This window comes from Chlamydotis macqueenii, chromosome 6 (genome assembly GCF_036417535.1).
Source record: "Chlamydotis macqueenii isolate bChlMac1 chromosome 6, bChlMac1.mat, whole genome shotgun sequence".
Lineage (NCBI taxonomy): Eukaryota > Metazoa > Chordata > Aves > Otidiformes > Otididae > Chlamydotis > Chlamydotis macqueenii.
This window is the reverse complement of record NC_141561.1, coordinates 27,507,392-27,526,482: the sequence shown is the minus strand read 5'-3', so window position 1 is coordinate 27,526,482 and position 19,091 is coordinate 27,507,392. Positions and strand designations below refer to the sequence as shown.

The window sequence follows — 19,091 nt, the reverse complement described above, 5'->3', positions numbered from 1 at the left end:
AATTTGCATTATTTTGATGTCAAATCAAAAGTAGCCAGATGTGGCAAAAGTATTCACAGAAAAACTGTATTTTAAGCAAATGTGACCTGAATCTCAGCCTTGGTTAAGAAAGTCAGTATCATTTGACTTTCGCATACTTTGGAGATGTATTAAGTTTGTCCATGTAGTTTACACTGTGAAATAAAGTGGCTTTGCAAAGCATTGCTTGAATAGAAGTTCTCCAAAGGAACAAGTTTGACCTCTCTTCATCTGTTTAGCCTCTTAGCATTTTCTTTTCCCTCCTTCCCTCCCTCCAAGGACCCACTTCAGTTGGCAGGTGTTGAGCAAGTCTTCCCTGAAGCGCAAAGGATAGCCCTCATCTGGCTGGCAGAGCTGGTCTCATCTCTTCCACCCTGCTTCCTGTATGAGCACAGCTACATGCAGAGCCCTTTCTCCTCCTCCTTCTCTCCAGAACTGCAGAAGACACACCCTGAGCAGAGGCTCCTGCAGGGGAGGAAATTAGGCAACTGTATCACAGAGTCACAGGTGGGAATTCTGTAACCCAAAGGAGTGAGGTAGTAGAAGGGGAAGAAGGGGGAGAGAGTAAGACTCCCCATCTTTCTCCTACATGTGCCTGAAACCTCAAAGCTCCTTTTGCTAGCCAGAGCCTCCTAACTCTAGTATCTCTTTCCTATTTCCCTCATTGCACTGAAATATCACTGCCAGCTTGAATTTTGCCTGTATGTTTGAGGGGCAGTAACTGCAGGTAGCTCTAAACATGCTTGATAGTTTCCTTACAACAGTATCAGTCTGTGACACAGGAAACACTAGCAATGTTGAGAGACACCAGACGATTATGTACAAAATGGTTGCAAAAAAAACCTCCCAAATTCTAAACACTCATAGGTATTCCCTTGCCCTTGGCAGATATGGGTCACCAGCTGTCTGCAGGCACAGAGACTAGCCAGCATCCAGCTGCAAAATGCCTAATTAAGGTGATTTGTAATTGTGTCAGTAGCATGTGGCTTACCAATGTGGAGTATTTTACTGAGCATCCTCCTGGCTATCAAACAGCCCCTCCCAGGAGGGGTAGTCTAAACACTCTGAAACAGGTTGAAGATTCACTGAGGGAGAGGGAGAGAGTGAGTGAGAGAAATCTCTGTAATCCACTGATCACTGGTAGTCACCTAAGGAGGGACAAGCCGTAGTTCTGATTAAAAATCTAGTTTGGTACTTTATCTCTGAATTTTTCACATGAAGTTCATTAGCAGTCCTTGGGATGGTACTGTGAGGGTGCCACCATTAGGCTGCAGGAACATGCTTCTCCAACTCTGTGACCTGCTGCAGTGAATCCCCTGGTGAAATGCTACCCCCAGGCCCTTGGGATATGACACCACAGTCCTTCAGTCAGCTGTAGCATCCACTGCCCAAGCCGAACAGCTATACATTGGGTTGGAGAAAGCTGTGTGTTTCAGTTTCTCAGCTCCTTGGTAGATCTCAGATTACACAGGACACCAATAGCTTACTGGAGAATGAATCATGTTCTATGTACGCGTCCTCATCACTTTAAAAAAAAACCCTTTCTAACCTTAAATCCATTCATCCTGTGACAGCACTTGTTTCAGCTGCTGGAGTGTGGCTTCAGGGACCTACTGTATGTGGGCAAAGGAATTGCACTTTCTGCTAATAGGTTCTTAGGGCAAGATCTCTGGACACCTCAAGGTGCCACAGACCCAGGCAGGTCCTTTGTGGATTGCTCAGTAGCACTTAAATACCTGAAGAATGATCCCTGTTGCTCTTGTGCTAGACTCATGTTCTTTGTCTGCATTTGCCAGCACCATAGAAAGCAGAGAAAGTGTAGCTGAAAAATGACTCAGAAGTGATTCCATGGTCATGTGGTGTGATGCTCTGGTTAGCCATCAAAACGATCTGACTGAATGTCTACATTAAAAAAATCCACTGCATATTCCACTAGCTTAGCTGTAGCAAAGTTTCTCTGCGTATTTGTCTTCATAGCTCGTTTTTTTTAATTGGTGTCTGCTCACCAAACATTGTTTTTTCCTGGAAAGGGAAATGGGTCACTATTACTGAAATGCAGTTCAGGTCTCTGAAAGACGCTTCGACTAGTTGTAATTACAGAAGGAGGGATGTGGTCTGTGTGCTGAAGGCGTTTGGGGTCACCTGGAGACTTGTGTTTGAATTAATATCTGCGCTTAGTGACAGGAGTTTTCTTAAAACATCAAGAGGCCTCTTTTCTCACCAAATAAAAGGTATGTTCTCACCATCTTGAGCAAAGAGAGTATTTCTTTTACTCACATTTTCAGTGGAAATTATGAATCATGAGCCACTATTCCACATGGGTGGCCGTTTTCTTTAGTACCTCTATGTTTTCCAGTAAAGAGCACACTTTTTTCCTTTAATCCTTTGATGGAAATATTACCAACACACTTAGCAGGAAAGACAGGGCTTGTTTCATCTGGGTCAGATTCCTAATGGAGATGAAGTTTCCTTTAGCGTTTGAAGCTGATGAGACAGAGGTCCCTTCCAACCCTAACCATTCTATGATTCTATGATTCTACGTTGTGGTAGGAAATTCTTCTTACCTATTTGCATTGGCTGCATGAAAAAGAAACAAGGAAATGCAGAAAAGGTAACTCTTTAACTCCAGGTGCTCATCAGCAGCTCTTGCACTCCCTCCATATGTCTCCTTGGCCAGGCCAGGCTACTGTGGCCTGCAGAGTGTGCCCCTGTCAGGGGCCAATCAGCTTCTTCTCAGAAGAAAAGCCATAGGTAACCACTGGTGTTGGGGAGGGCAGTGTCTCCATCAGCCCTTTATACCAGGATGAAGCCCCAGGCCAGGGAGTGTTCTGTTGAATAGATACATTATGCTTGAAAGAGATCCTTAGTCACTAGCTGCATGCTTTAGTCAGTCCTTTGAGTAAAAAAACATGGCTTTTTGGAAGCAAAGATACTTTTTGCTCTGGCAGTATGCCTTAAGAGTTCCTTATTTTAGTCTATTGTAGTCTATAGAGGTTACTGCCTGCCTAAGGTTTTTGTCAAACAACTTTGTGGATGCCAGGTATTTTTCTGGAAGCTACCTGTCCTCACAGGCAGTATTTGCAATCTTTTACTTTTATTGCAAATGGGGTCTCTGTCATGGTCGTGAGGTATTGTAATTCCCCAAATCCTAAATCTTTTAATTTAGTTTATCTTCCTTACACTCCTGGGACCCATGCATCCCTCTAGCATGACCACGGCAATCTCTGTTTCATGACCACTGTATAACCAAGCAGGGGCTTTTGCCATGCATCTCCCCTGAGATTCCTCTTTTCTGCACAGGTGAGCTACTGTGAAGTCCTGCTACTGACAGCCCGATGCCCCAGGGTGCTTCCCATGCTGCAGGAGGGGAAGTCCTGGCTGGGCCTCTGAAGCACAGGCCTTAAGAGAAGCCAGGGCATGAGATCAGATAAATTTCCATGGAGCTGTGGTTATGATTGAACATCAGGGACATAGCCAGGAAAAGGGACAGAAATACAAGCATTGGTCTGGCTTTCAAGCATGTAATAGCTAGTAAGAGCTACCTAGATATATCTCAGTTTCATGGGAGTAGCAGCACTAAGCTCTGATTCCAGCTCAGAGCCTTGTGAGACTCTGTTGTCCCTTTGTCTCATGGTCATGGTCCTGCCCAGCTGTGTGGTAGCCCCATGCCAGCCTGATCAACAGGAGGATCTTAAGAGAGGTATAGATGCCCCATCCTTGGAAACATAGACACTTCTGCTAGCACTCAGCCAGGTGCTTACTACAATGTCTCCTGTTTCACTCAGGCCTGGAAGAGCCTTAATGAGGAAATCCTGTCTTTTTTTTTTTTTTTTTTTTTTTTTTGTCTTACAAAGGGAAAATGATATGATTGAGTAGACAAACAGAAGTACCTTAAATTTTGTGGAGAAAAGTAGCCAGCAAAAGGTCTGAGATTCTCAGTTTTGAACTTCCTCCTCAAAAATTTGGCCTCAGTAACCTGAAGACCCTATACAGAGTTCTCATAGGTCATATTCAGTTAAACTGCCTCCTTTGGAATGCAATAGGCTTCCTCCTGCTCTCATCAGTTGGTGCTAACATCATTTCCACTTTTCAGACATTTTTTCAGAAGCAGCTTGGGGCAGCAAATGAGACCTCCTTCTCAGCAGGGGGAAAGGGGATACGTCCTGGCAAGTCTTTGCACAATCCAGACATTAAATCCTGGCCTCAGTTCTGAGAGATGGCAACAAACTATATAAGCTGCAGTGAAACTTGCTCCTGCAATGCATTGGAACAGAGGATGAAATATCATTGGTGATGAGATTATGGGTAGTTCTTTGCTGTACATACCTATTTGGTTTAATGCCTTACTGACTTCATACACTCAATACTGACACAGACTGGGAAGATCTAAAGGGCGTTACAGAGTGTAAATACGTGTAGGGTGACTTACAGCAATAATAAATCAGAAAAGATTAAAGCAACTTACTAATACTTGCATTACTTGTTGTATGACAGAAACTGGTTTTACGTGAACACTGCTGTTAGGGAGTCAGCTCCTGGAAATGCCCTAGCCAAAATACTTTTTTCAGTCGTACCCCTCATAAAGCAATAGAAGACAAAGATGGGAGAGGGATAGGTTGTAGAAACCCCCCCTCATGGACTGTTATAGATTTGTAAAATTTATATTGCAATTGTAAGCCATTATGTAGCAAATAGAGAAAACATACATTGAGATTGTGTCTCAGTGGTTTATTTTACCCTCAAACCTCTCTTTTCTTATACATTATTTGGATGTTACTCATGCTTCTGCTTCTCTTGAAAGTGGATTTTGTAGAAGAGTTGGCTGAAATATTCTTATTTGATTTTTTTTTCCTGTTGAAATGGTCTTTTCCCAAAACTGAGAGTTTCCAAAGAGAGTTTTTACTTTTTGAAATGCTGACCTGTTAGAATATCAGACTTTTTGTTTATTCTTATTGATTCATTTTTTGTATTCTTTCATTTTAATCCTTTCTTGTCATACAGTCTATAGACTCAGCTCATATTACTTTTTTCATAGTTTGTTTGTTTGTTTTTTTTCTCATTCTGCCATCTTTTATCTTCTTCCAGCTCCTTTTGATTTGGAGGTATTGAAGAATGGCAGAAAGAAACGGAAAAATGTCCCAAAATAATCCTGAACATTATCTGTATACTAAGTAAGGGATTAAAAGAAAGGAAGAAGAGATGAGACAATACCAAAAAAAATACTTTCTCATTAAAATAAAGGGAAACAAACAGATCCAAACAATGTCATTACCTCACTGCATAGGAACAGATCCAAATTTTTGGTTTTCACTTTTTAAATATTTTTTTTTCCTGTTTCATACTAAGACGCTATACAGGGATAAACTGTCCCATACTCTGTCCCCATTACACTATGGATTTTGTAGAGTTCATTTCTTTCACACAACATGCATGCATGCACTTTCTTATGGACACGTGGCATAAGAAAAAAAATGTTTTATTAAGAATAAAAATCTCTTTTTTTTTTCAAAAGGAAAGGAGTGATGGAACCTGAGACTTCTAAAAGCTTTGTTATAATGAGTATAAATAATTTATATCTCCAGAGTAGAATGTCTCTATTTTGAACTACCTTGTTCAGATTTTCATCATTTGTCCTTTATCCAGCAGCATCTCAAGGCAAACCTCAAGTCTTTCTTTCTTTCAGAAACTCTTTATTCCTTGAATTTCCTTCTTACACTGATGAAAGGTTCCAGAGATCTTGCATCTAAGATTTTTCATGGGCAGTATAGGTTAGTTATTTTCACCAATAATTTTCAGAGGCAATATCACAATTTTTTTAAAATGGTGAAATCAGTGTATTTGTGAATGTACAGGGAGAGTTTTGTTTGCTGGGGAGGTCAGCACTCTGACAAAGGTTATGTGGCAGAATGACGGGAGAGAATGTAATGTTACCCAACACGGCAAGGTGCGCCTCTACATCTCTGCCTAGGAGCCGGTTATCCAAGCAGGGTACCTGCTGTCAAACTATCAGTCCTCACTTCATTCGATGCTTTACTCTTTTCCCCTTTGTTTAATGTCACAGTTAACAATTTGCACCTTCTATCTGCAGTAATTCTATGTATTTAGCTGTTTGTTCAGGAAAACTTTGCTCTTGACATACCAGCTCATGTCCTCTTCATGCCTGACAGTCTGTTTGCCCTATCAAATTTGAAACAGCCTTCTGTTTGCCAGACAAGCAGGCTATGTATATTTCACAATAGTGTCCTCTGATCAATATTTGGATTTTCTATTAATTACAGAAAAAACCAGAATCGATGCACTGCTCTGCTTCCAGCAGCCAAATGGTGTCTGGCAACATATCCAAGCTGGATGCCCAGTTGGTCATTTATGGTCAGAGTTTTGATGGATTTCACAAGGAGCATGAAGGATTGGTCATTTTGTTCATACTGAAGGCTCTGAGCAATTTGAGGCAGGTCAAGTAACCCCTGAATCCACTGGGGAAGTGGTAAAGGTTTCATGTCAAACCACAAGAGGAAGATAATTGCAATGCAGAGTCCATGAATACACTGGCCTCATGGACTGTGTTGTATTTGTGTTGCAAGACATGTGAATAGGGGAGATCCTGCTTCCTAGTTTAGGGACAGATCCTGCAGGTTTGAACTGATTTAAAGAATTATTGCAGTCTTACAATGTATTCCTCTTGTAATATATTCCTCTTAGTAAAAGAATTCAGAACTTAATTAAAGAGGGGAAGCCCCAAGGTGTGAATGGCAAAGATGTATTGATAGCACAAATACGGAAAATGCAGATGCACGTTCCTGAGGTACTGTGTCACGGTGAAGTCTCTGATGTACTCTCTCGGGTTTGGTTCCCCTGCTGTGCCATAGCTTGGTGCAGGAGGGCATGTGTGCTTACCACACTCTCCTAATGTGGTGCTAAGAAGTTTGACAATGAATGTGAGGATAAATTGATAGCATCAGGCTAAACTAGCCCCAACAAAAGGGCATGTGCAATACATCGACAGTGCTTCATGGCTATGCCATGAGGATTGGCATTGGAGGTAGTCTTTTTTTTTTGTCCCCGGTGGAAAGTTTATCATAAAGGAGACTGTAGAAAATAAATGTTCCCTCTGTAGCAGTACTGCAGGAATCTACTCTCAAGCAAACTCACTACATTTTCTTCAACTAAAAGCTGACATCTTTAACACATTGTTAGCACTTCATGTACGAGTCAGTGGATCAAGCAGTGTGCCAGTTAACACACAAGGCTAGAGCAAAACACAGCTCAGAACAGTACTAGAGTTGTTGTCTCATGACTGAGCACAGGGCCGTCACAAGAGCTCAGGGAAGCTGGGAAAGGTGAGGAGATGCTGATTTCCCATTGTCCAGGTTCAAGTAGCTGGAAACCTCTGCTGCCAGAATTTCCATGCCACGAGCAACTTATACCTGGAATAGGAATGGAGAATTAGTTACATGCAATTCACGTACGTTTGAATTAGTCTAAATTCTGCTTCAGTTCTGTATCCAAAAGTGCTTCTGGCTACTATGGAAAGGCTTAAGTAGCTAGGAAGTTCCTCATTCTCTACAGATTATTTGCCCTTAGCCAGTAACACGCAATAAATCTAGCAAATCACTTCCCCAGAGAGATTTTGGGTACCACGCATCATCTGAAGAATCTAAATGGAACGGTTTCACATCTCTTCCTCCTGCATAAGATCATTACTTTGCATTAATGTGAAGCAGTTGCATTTCTAGGAAACAGCCTACCATTCTGATTCAAAAGGTTTCCAGAGATTTTACTTTTCATTTCCTTTTCCTGCTACATGGCAGCATGAACTCCATTAACAAGCTATTGTAACAATCCCACCCACCCACTTAGAATCAAAGGCAGAGACAGCAAGCAGCCCTTTCCCTCCCAGAGAAAGCCTTGTAACAGATACAAGCAGAGGTACAACTAGGCGTAATACAACCTCAGATTCTTGGTTTTTTAGCAGCATTGACTGCTGCCATAGGCATGTATTCACTGTTGTACTCATGAGAGTTGGATTCACACTGCTGATTCTGCAAACAGAGAGAAAATGCCAGGAATTTAATTTGTGGCCACTAACCTCTGCCACTCTTGCCTTTGTTATTTAAGTAGGGCAGTTACTCTGACTGTTTTCAGTGGGAACATTAAAGTCAGAAGAGACAGGCACACACGTAGAAAACTTGTAATGAAACAAACTGAAAATGAAAAACACACGTTGTCCAAATAAATAACTAATGTCCATGGTCTCCTTTCTTTCCTGAGCCAACTGGTTCTTTGTTTAAGTTATTTTGCTCCAGAACAGAGCTGGAATCGCTCCATTGATGATTTGTTTTCCCTTCTTGAAGAAAACAATCAGGTGAATTGCTAACCAAAGTAATTTTGCTGACCTGTGTAGCATTTCTCCTCTTTCCTTTGATTCCTAGCCTTTAAATCAATAAACAATTCTGTCTTAGAAAAAAAAAAAATCTGAGCTGCTGACATCAATGACTGAATTCCAGTGGTAAATTAACAGCTCAGTCTCTTTATCAAAAAACACATCATGTGCTGAGTGAGTATGTGCCTGTCCCACCCTCTAAATCTCATTAAATCAAGCTCCCCATCTATGACCCTTGGAAGGAGGGTTCTGCAGAATCTCATAGACTTGCTTACCTTGTTCCTTAAGCAACAGGCTACAACACAGCAAGTACAGGAAATCATGGCAAACATGATCAGGCCAATAGTTATCCATGACATGAGTCCCAGTGAAATGCAGTCTTCCTTATCTGAAGATGGGGAGGCAAAAAACATCATTACTGATAATTTGCATTTCTCCTCCCCACCCCTCCACCGCCCAAGATAACTTTTCAAATTTTTTCCCCTCTTTTCTTCATATTAATAAAATAGCAAAAGTGAGCTCTGGAGAAGGATTTTCCTGTGGTGAAAAGCCACTTTGCAGAAGTGTATTCAGCAGGAAATAGAAACAGTTTTCCAGAAGAGAGGTGAAACTGTTGGTACACAGGACTGTAAATGTAGACTGAAAAGACACCATACTAGGCTTGAGAGCATGATGGTATTTCAGATCTGAGCAAAGCTTAAGCTTACATTCAGTGAGTACCACAGGTGATTTAAAGGGCAGCCTGGTCAAAAGAAGGGTGGACTTTGACAGTCATGTTTGGATAGGAAGGCAAGCTGAGGCACACAAGATTACCTTTGCCCAGACTGGGAGAAAATATGACAGGGCATGAAACATCTGACAATAGCTATGAGCATCTGGCTATCCATACAAATGTACCAGCTTTGGGAAACACTGCAGACAAAAAGAGGTGTCGTAGCTTGATTCTGAGAAGCTGTTTTAAATTCAGAGAAGGCTGAGAGATAATTTGACCTGACCACATAATTGTAGCCTTAGCATTTCAGCTTCTATCTTTGTTTAGTCCTAGTGTTGAGAGATAGGAAAAGATAGCAAGGAAGGACAACAGGCAACTGAACTATATGGAGAACCAAGCAGGGATGTGAGCAAAAGCAATATTAACTCTTTCAGCTTCATACACCAAAGGGCCACTGAGTGAAAGGCAGTTCAAAATTAAAGCCTGTTCAGTGAGTCTTCTGAAGTTAGTCCAAGCTCTTCTCAGTAAAAGGCCAAAAATTCTCAGCATTTGTGTATCTCTCCTGCTTTAAGAAGGCTCTAAAGCTGAAAGCCTGCTTCAGAGAGGTGAACACCATCTTCTTCATATCATTGTAGCATCAGAGAGTTTCGTATACTAGTACCGCACAGATATTTGACAGCTATTTTTTTTATCCTAGGCACGTGAAGATAGCTCTCAGAATGGATTTTTTTTTCCTATCTAGAAATAATCTTAACATTTACATTCAGCAGCTTGGAAAATGGACAATGGGGAATTTCTCCTAAAGGCAAAGATGGGACTGCAGTACTCCAGAAGATGTAGTCTAGCTAGCTTGAGCTCAGCATGCCTGCAAAACCTGCCCAAGAAGATGAATAAATATGGAGAGGCCATGCTGAGCAGTCTGCCAACACAGCTCCACTGTTACCAGCCCCCTGCTAAGTTGTTTTAAGCTGGCTTGGAAATATCTGTGCAAACTCTAGCCACATTTTTCACTGTAGCATAGCTATGCCCAGTATCTACTTATCAATAAACTGAAGTGAGGGGAGAAGAGAAGTAAACTTACCTTGGATGTACAAATAGGTTTCTTTCAGCCTGCAGTCTATATAAGGAGGGGGTAAGAACATCTCCAGGCAGTAGGTATAAATGTCAATATGCTTTCTTTCCAGATTTTTAAGAATGAAAGTGGTGCTGCTATTTGAATGCTCTGTCTGACAGTAGGTGACATTGCTCTTGGGGATGACTTTGTCCTCGCTCAAATGGAGCGCACAGATCTCCTTCTTTGCATGCCCTTTGAAGAGGGTCATGCTGAACTCACTCACATTTTTGGGGTTAGGGAATGTGAACCTGAAGTTTCCGTTTTCAAATTCCACCATCACCTGGGAGTCAGAGACATGAGGTTGATCTGAAAACATGAAAACAGTATGTAGAATCACTCACATAGCAATGAAAAGAATCCCTAAAATGTTAAGACACTAATTTAAACAAAGCAAGTGAACCAACCATGTGATTGAAACTTAAGACGTGTAGGTACTCAGAATAGTCTGGCTGTGGAAAGCAGCCTGTACAATGAGATACCAGTGTATCATTTTGGTCATGTCAGACATTACAGAGAAAATAAATGAGGTCAAACCTGGCCTGTTATTCGCTGTAAGGCTGGAGCCTCATGCACTGTTAGCATTGGATCAGTGAGTTACGTGGTAGCATTTAAGGGCCGCCTTGGAGCAAACATTATATGGACATATAATCTCTGCCTCAGACTGATTGTCCTATTCATAGATAAAACAAGGTGGGACAAAGATTATTATAATTATCTCTGGTTTATGGTTCACAATCTGCATCCTAATGATGTAGCTGAAAACTCAAAATAGCATGTGAACCCAAAACTCCTACATAAGTGCCTTCACCACAAGACCTATCTTTCCTTTCTAGAGTAGATACTGGTTTGAGGCATGACATAAAGTTTAAACCTAATTACTTAGATGGCTATAGCACCTTTATCTCTAACATAATGGGAGGAGTAGAGGACAAATGTCACTGTGTGCATGCACCCATATGCAATCCAAAAATCACATTTGACCTTCCCCAAAACTATCTGAAAAACTGTAAGGTGTTGTGCAACTCTCATTTTGCAAATTTATTGGAGAAGAACAAGTAAGTAAACTGATCGAGGACCTCCTGCCACCTCACAGTTTGACTTTGCAAAGTCAGCGACCAGTAGCATGGGAAGCTCCCTCAAACAAAAATGTGTTAGTGTGTGCTGTAAAAAAATGACTTTTTTTTTTCTTCAAGGGCAGTATTTTCTGATCTAGAAAGGCATTTAAAACCATAAACCAAATTATGTAAATGTGTCTTACCTATATTTTTGCATGGTCTTGACGAGCAGCTCTCAACTCCTGAAAAATACAAAATTGTTTCCTGTTTAAAATTCAAGGCGAGAGATGCAGGAACAGAGGCCGAGCCATGTTAATATGCTGAAGTTATTTTCTAATTTGTGTCATTAGCCTATCTGATCCTGTCTGTGCTACACTATAAAATCATATGATGTGATAAAAGCATGAAATATAAAAATCAAAGTAGAAAGAAAATGCATTGAGCAAGAATTAATATTGATCATACATACAGCATTTACAAATTCTTAAAACATTTCTGAAAAGTAATAGATGTACTTCATAAATAGAAGCTGAGATTAAAGTAAATTTCCCCCAAAATACTGAGGAAATCTACCCCCAAAATAAAAGAGCATATTTTTGATTTCTCATTAATCCCGAGTCTTCAATGAGTCAGCGTTATACTTTGTTTCCAGACCAAAGTGCTCATTTCAGTCTATGTTCATTCTGTTTCCCCCACGGCTCAATACTGTGTCAAAACATCTTCTTATGGCACATCCAGAATGAATATCTGGAAGATGCTCCAATACATACAGCAAGAAAATATTCAAGCAATGCATATGGTTTTGTTCCTTTTTCAGTAGCAACTTTTTATCTTCATTATTATCGAACTGCATTCAGTCCATTGTGTGTAGGCAGCCTCCGTTACAGGAGACAGGCACATTTTTAATAATTGTTCTGGATTTGTTTTGTAAGCTGCTGCCTCCTTAACCACCCACTATGGCAATACTGAGAGTGGAATTTCCTGGCTGCGTTGGTGGCATGTACCACTTTGAAATGGTTTGTATATCAGTACTGGCAGCATAGCACAGCCTGCTAGTGTTTCATTTGAAATTTTAATTTTTGCAGTGCCCTAAAATTAAAGATACAGATAATTAGAAAAAAAACCCCTCTATCTGCTTTTCTGGTAGCCTGAGTAAGTTCTTCAGAGGCTGCTTAGATTGAAATATACATCAGAATTTTAAGATGCTAAGAAAATACAGGCCAAATACTTCAAGTCTTTGATGCACCATCCTATTCTTCTTACTGCTACGTGGTAGTCTACATCCACACTGACAGGTCTCCAACTGTGCGAGGTATTGCACTGATTACACAGGATAAATAATCTTTTTCCCAAGACACCTGTTATCTTTGACATCCAGCCTGCATGTGCACAGGAACAGAAGATTATTCTAATTTGGGTACTTTTGTATGCTCTCAACTCTTTCTGGATGGAGGCAATCTTTTACTATCCATGCTTTTTCCTTCTTTGAATTCTTGCTCCCCAGTTATCACCATTGGCAAGGGCATTGCAATGAATGATACTAGTTTAAAATATTTTCAGTCGGACACATAAGCTAATGGACTTCTGGAAGATGCTGTGTGATGCTCAGTTAGAAAGCAATAGAAATTTATCCCTTTTTTGATTGATTTACCCTCTTCCTAGTTATCACATTCTTCCTGGTTTACTGTGTGCAGTCAGCACCCTTATCTAATTCGGCGACAGTTCTAATATCTGTACTTCTCTCGGGACTATTACTTAAGTGTGTGATAACAGACAAGGTATTTGGCATCTTGTACCACTGCTGTGAAGATAAGACAGACAAAACACACAACTCGCCAACCCACAGTGAAATAGAGCTCTAGGTACTCTGAAGGCACAGATGCAGAAAAGTGCAAACCCTTGTAATGGTATATAGTCTGAAAGGCTGAAAGCAAAGATCAAATAAAGAAACAGTTCTTGATGACTTGCATGTTGCATGGTGAAAGAAAACAGCTGCTATGAAAACAGCATTTGAAATAAACGTCTTTTAAAATGCTCTGTAGTTTGATAGCCTGTAGTTTGGTAACACAAATTAGGCCCAGCAGCAGACAAATTATTTAGAGAAGGAAGGGAAAACTCAAGTGTATTGATACAGCAGAAGCTAGGGAGCATCGTGAATACATAAATTGACCTGATACTTTCGGGTAGCTAAGACCTCTACATTTGTCACTGGTCACCCGAGAGGAGAGGCAGATGCTGACTCTGTCGGGGCAGCTACGGAGCCAAGCAGTGCCGTGTTCCCCTGGCTGCCCTACTCTGAGCACTAAAGCAACGGCTTTGAATTTCATTTCTCTGTTTGTCTCTGAGAATAGTTCAATTCTGCTGTTAGCTAATGAAATTGCCTTTTCATACTGGGTGGTTTAAAATGTTTGTCAGAGATCATGGTTTTAATCTTTTTTTTTAATGGAAAAGGGCAGAGAGAGATCATTAAGCATGTAGTTCATGTGACCTTGTGGCAAACTGAAAGGTGATTTTGTATCCTCTCAGGCCCAGAAGCCTTAACTGCCTATTTTCAAGAAAGACTCAGTAATGTATTTCTCTGAATGAGCATTTTGGTAAATGTGATGCAATTAGTATTCCTCTGAAACAAGTGACCATATAGAAGAGTGTGCTTATCATAGTATAAAGAGAGCACATTTTACAATGAGAATAACAGTGCCTGAGATTAAAACACAAAATTGTCTACATGGATGACCACAATGGTGAGATCTGACACGAATTTCCAACTCACTAGCTATTCTCCATCAGTTCTTCATGTGAATGCTCCCACTGCATGCTAAAAGGCGGCTTATTCCCCCCTCCCTGTGCCTGCTTGCTGTTCTCCTGTGCCCCTTTGTACCGGTCCAGTCCTAGGGTAATCCTAGGGATCTGTAACACTCTGTGGTGAATGGCCAGCCATTTGGGAACTCATTTGCCAAGCTACATTCAGAATAAATGTACATTTAGTGGGACGGGAGGTAGGAAACTGAGGTTTAAGCGTCCAATAATATTGAGAGATTCACTCACTAAGCCTCCCTAATACTACCTCAAAAATACGTGAACAAAAGACTACATCATGGTATTGTTGGAAATGAACAGAAGAATCTCACTGGTTCAGTAGTGAAAATGCTTAGATTTGGCCTTAAGGTTCCTTTTTGGTATTTTTCACAAAAAAAAAAAAGCTAATTCCATTGCATGTGAGGGTTTTGAGACAAGAAGAAACAGATCTTTCATTCGTTTCACAGCAGTATCACACTGTGGAGTTGCACAAAGTTGTTCCTGGCTCACCTCATGTAAAGCAGAGTGTCAAGACAAATATTGTGGTTCAGATGTGAATCCGAGAGATGAACATGTATATGAAAGTGACGTCTTGCTATGTTAAACTATGAAAATGTGTGTGTGTGTGCGTTCTATGTATATGTGTATTTACAGTCATGCCCATTTCCATCTCCATTTCATCTTCACTGCAGTGGGAAAGCACTTTGGCAGAGGTTTGGGAATTTCTATGGCAGTGTGCTTGGACGCTGAGGCCGATGGAAGGCAGGTTATTTTCATTTTAATAGGCTCACAATTTTGAGATTTCTGGTTGCTTTTTGGCAGATCCAGTGCTATTTGCAAACATCACCAATCCATTACACATTTAGGTCCTACCAGAAGTTTAAAAATAACTTTCGAGTAATTTTAAAACTTGGAGTTTAGGGCGGGAGGATAGAATACTCTTGCTTGGTTTTCTTGCTGTTTGTTTTATCTGCCCCAACTCTCAGAAAACGAATTAGCTGATAGAAAGAACAAGCATAATTTCACTTGGGTGTGTTTGCCTCCGAAGATGAGCAAGGAGTGTGCAGACTCTGCCTTTAAAACAAACGTATTGGGTTTTTTAGTACTAAGTGCATAATGAAACCACACGCATTTTTTTTAAGTTGCTATAGTTTTGACCTTTCAAGGCACTCTGAAAGATGACACTGTCAATTCAGTGTCGTTAGTCATACACCTAAAACATGTTCCTATCTTTCAAGAATCAAGAATTAAGAGAGGAAAGCAGTGCTTCTGGGCAAAGCAACTAATGGCCATAATTACTCTAGGAAGCCATCTATAATCTGAATTATTTCTGTGGTATAATGTATGTTGTGAAATATGGAAGCTCTTATAGAATATACCACTAACACGGCAGCCATTGTTGATACTATTTCTGTCACCCGTCTAAGGAAAGACCATGATTTCCTCCTGTATTGGCAACAGGAGATCTGTGAGTGAATAGTGATAATACTTTGCAAACACTGCCGTGCAAAAGCTGATGTACAATGTTTCGTAGCAAGGCCCTCAAGTGCTATGGAGTTCTGCAGCTCTGTACTCCAAAATCGCATTGTCTGTGTGCCTCTGCAGGCACCAGAGAGGCTCCATGCTCTTGCAAACAATTTCTTTATCACGACTGGGTTATCAAATAATAATAATACATGTATACACACATATATCACCTTCTGATGTATTTACATTGAAAAAAAATATCCATAGATCACAAGTAGGGCTTACTAATCGCTAAGTCAGAAAACCCCCAAAATCTCAGAAGTTACTCTGCTTTTAATCCCAAAAATTTGCCACAGTGCTTGGCAGTGCTTTCTGGAGTGCTAGCTTGTTCCCTAAATGAGAGTATCGTGCTAATGTGTCTTACATCAAGCTGATCTTTCATAGCCCTTTTGTTTTCAGCAAGAAGAATAATAATTAGTACTTTTTATGCTGAGAGCACTGTGAGGTAAAAAACCTGAGAGATGTCATTTCTTGTTAACAGGAAGTCTCTTTCTCTTGCAATTTCCTCTCTCCATCCCCCTGCCCAAATCCTACAGTCTGTATTTCAAGGAATGGAGAAAGAAGGGAGAAATGCCGGTATCAGATGGAACAATTATTTGCACCTTTAAAATTGCAGCCTGTTTCTTACCACAAGGAATGGCCTTTTAGATAGCTCCAGCCACATGTAAAAGCATGCTGGTCAAGTATACCTGATCAATTGACTAGCTGAGAAATATTTAGCAAAATTGCTATGATTTTTTATTAGTAGATTTAAGAAAAACTTTTCAAGGAGAAAAAAAGCAGCTCATGTCCCTTTAGAGATACTGATCACAATCCTCCTTCCCTGAGATTTCACCCATTTTTCAATCTATCTGAAAAGTCAGTATACTATTGCTGTATTAGTTAACCTTCAGAAGGGTATCTGCATTGCCTAAAGAGCTGGAAACTGGTTTTTATTTAAATGAAAGCTTAAATTCTGTACGAAACCTCAGGAGTGCTTAAATCCTACGGGGGGACTTGAAACCTATCCTGTATCACTAGAATTTCAGAAGCAAACGTATTCGATAGCCCTTGGCATGACCTTCAAAGGAACATGTTTAGGTGGTGCTTTGTAACTGTGCTTACTAAATCTCAGGTCTTACTTACATGACGTCTGATACCAAATCCTTGGAGGGTATATGTATTTTTAAAAAGACTCTTAATCAGATACTATCTGTATTTCCAGCTTGGCCCAGTAATATGTGAGTTTCAGAGAGGCTACAGATAAATGTGAGCTCTGGTGTTTTCCTTTGTGTGGCTGTGATAAAACACACAATGTTGTAAAACGCTACATCCATGTTTATGGCTGGCCTGAGATAAGTGCTGTCACCATGTGCCTTCTCAAACACAGCATTAGGAACGCTACACTTCCTTCTAAATCAGTCTGTGTTTCAAGCCTACACCAAAACAATCTCGTCCACTCTTCCATGTCATATATATTTTTCATAGTGTAAAAATTCCCTGCCCAAACAAGAGCAGGTTTAATATCAATAACTTGGCCTCTCTTTATTAAGCCATTCACCGTCATGCTGCTATAAGACCTTATGCCCAGCAAGGGAAGATGGCTGGAGCGCTACAGTCTAAACAGCTGGAGGATAACACTGAGCACATCAGCTAAAGAATATAAACAATGAAAACTTGTACTTTTTCATTTCAAAGCAATGCTCTGTGCCGACAGGAATTATCTTCCCACGAACTCTAATGATATTAAAGTTGAGAGTGGTCTTTATGCAGCTGTTTCATTTAATTACCTGTATTCCTCCAACCCCTTGCTATCATGGCTCATTTACTGTCTCCCGTCACTGGGGGAGTTATATTCTATAAAGATATCTTTTGCAAGGAGAATAATCCAAAATGCTACTCACCGTACAGGGCTTCAAACTGGAAGCAGAGGACACAGAAAGTAACAGCAACTGACTTCATGCTTGTCTGACACAGAGGCACCAGCCTTCTGTCTACTGTGAAGATGGGGAAGAATTCATGGGTAGAAAAGGAAGTGGTTTGTGGGCACTGGGGGAAAATATATGATAATCAGAAGGACTTTTTAATTTAACCTCTGACTATGTTGTAGCTATGTCAGCATTAGCTGTCGCCCACACCTGTGGAGTTTGCTGCTTTTTTTTTTCCCTACCTCACAGTTTGCTGTCACAGACAGGAAGATGAAAGATTTTCTGACATTAAGTTTGATGTTGACTTCTGCAAAGACCGTTTCTGGTTAAATCTATCACGACAGAGGTTACAGTCATCTACAGTACACATCCTGCAGATGGCCCATGGTCAGTAACTTGTTCCTTAAATTATCTTAGAGTACATACGTATTTGCAACTGGCAACTTAGTTGCTCCCCACCAGTTTCAGCTGGTCTTACATAACTGGTGGTCTTGGCTCTAGGTGGAAACCATTCATTAGTAAGGTAGGAGTCTCTTGTGTGTCCTGGTCCTGGAATCCATTGGAAGAACTTGTCCAAGTTGCAGAAGGATCCCCTCAGCCCTGTGACTTCCTGGAAGCTCACTCCGATGCAAGACTTCCACGCTGGAGGTCAGAGTTGCTCTGCATGGACATGAGAAACTTCATGCGCCTCTGTGAGAGGAGGAGGTCTGGCCTACTGCCTTAGGGCCTTAGGTCAAAAGTTTCTCTCCTTCCCACTCCCTGCTTTTGTGCAGTGCACTCTATTCTGGCCTGCTATCTATTTGTATTCTGGGAATGTTTTAGACCCTTTGGGATAACATGTTCTATGATCATTTAGAACTGCTATTTATTTATGCCTATAATACTAATTTTAGTCCAGATAACATGCTGGAAAAGCAGCTTCTAAGTGATGTTTAATATATCAGGTGCAGTTAGCATTCCTGATTGCACAAAGAGAAGACACAAAGGACTAACAGTGGTGCCTGACAGACACTGCTGGGGCTGAGTCCGTGTAATGGTCATGCAGTGGTACCAAATAATTTGTGAATGACAGAACTGAGTTACAGACTCACTCCTGCTTTGTACTGTGTGAATAAATCTTCACACGTTGGTTTACTCTTCCTCAAAAAGCGATTTAATTTCTTTTACTACTACTGCTAAAGATCTGTTCACATGGACACTAGCAGAGATTTTTACTCTCTTCAAATCTTTGCAAAGTCATGCAAACCTCTGCCTTTTGTTAAATTAAAATCAGAGCTAACCCTGAGTCAAGTCAGGATTTGGTCTAAATTTTCAGCTCAAGTCTCTGGAGCCAAACTTAAGCAACTCTCTCCTCTCTGTGACCTCATCAGTTATACCAATGCGGGGATGATTAATACACATCTGTTTCCCTCCTGGGGTAAGAGTAGCTACCAGCATGGCTTGGTTGGCAAAGATCTCACTACAACAATTGGAGCAAGTCCCGCTGTCCAGTAAACAGTTTGTATTTGCTCTTTCTTTCTCCTATCATTATAGCCTCAAGTCTGGAATTACCCCTTCTCTTTTTCTGCTTTCTGGCGCTTGG

General features: G+C 40.7%; 1 protein-coding gene across 1 annotated transcript; it reads right to left on the bottom strand.

The window, feature by feature from the left end:
• Window positions 1-5,336: 5,336 nt before the first annotated feature.
• Window positions 5,337-17,543, bottom strand: ICOS (inducible T cell costimulator). The gene is made up of 6 exons (XM_010124514.2): window positions 17,486-17,543; window positions 11,483-11,521; window positions 10,192-10,530; window positions 8,674-8,786; window positions 7,967-8,057; window positions 5,337-7,442 (listed from the first exon to the last, which is right to left on the bottom strand). Exons 1-5 carry the CDS (start codon window positions 17,541-17,543, stop codon window positions 7,968-7,970), a joined length of 639 nt encoding a protein of 212 aa, XP_010122816.1. The 3' UTR covers window positions 5,337-7,442; window position 7,967.
• Between the last annotated feature and the right edge of the window lie 1,548 nt (window positions 17,544-19,091).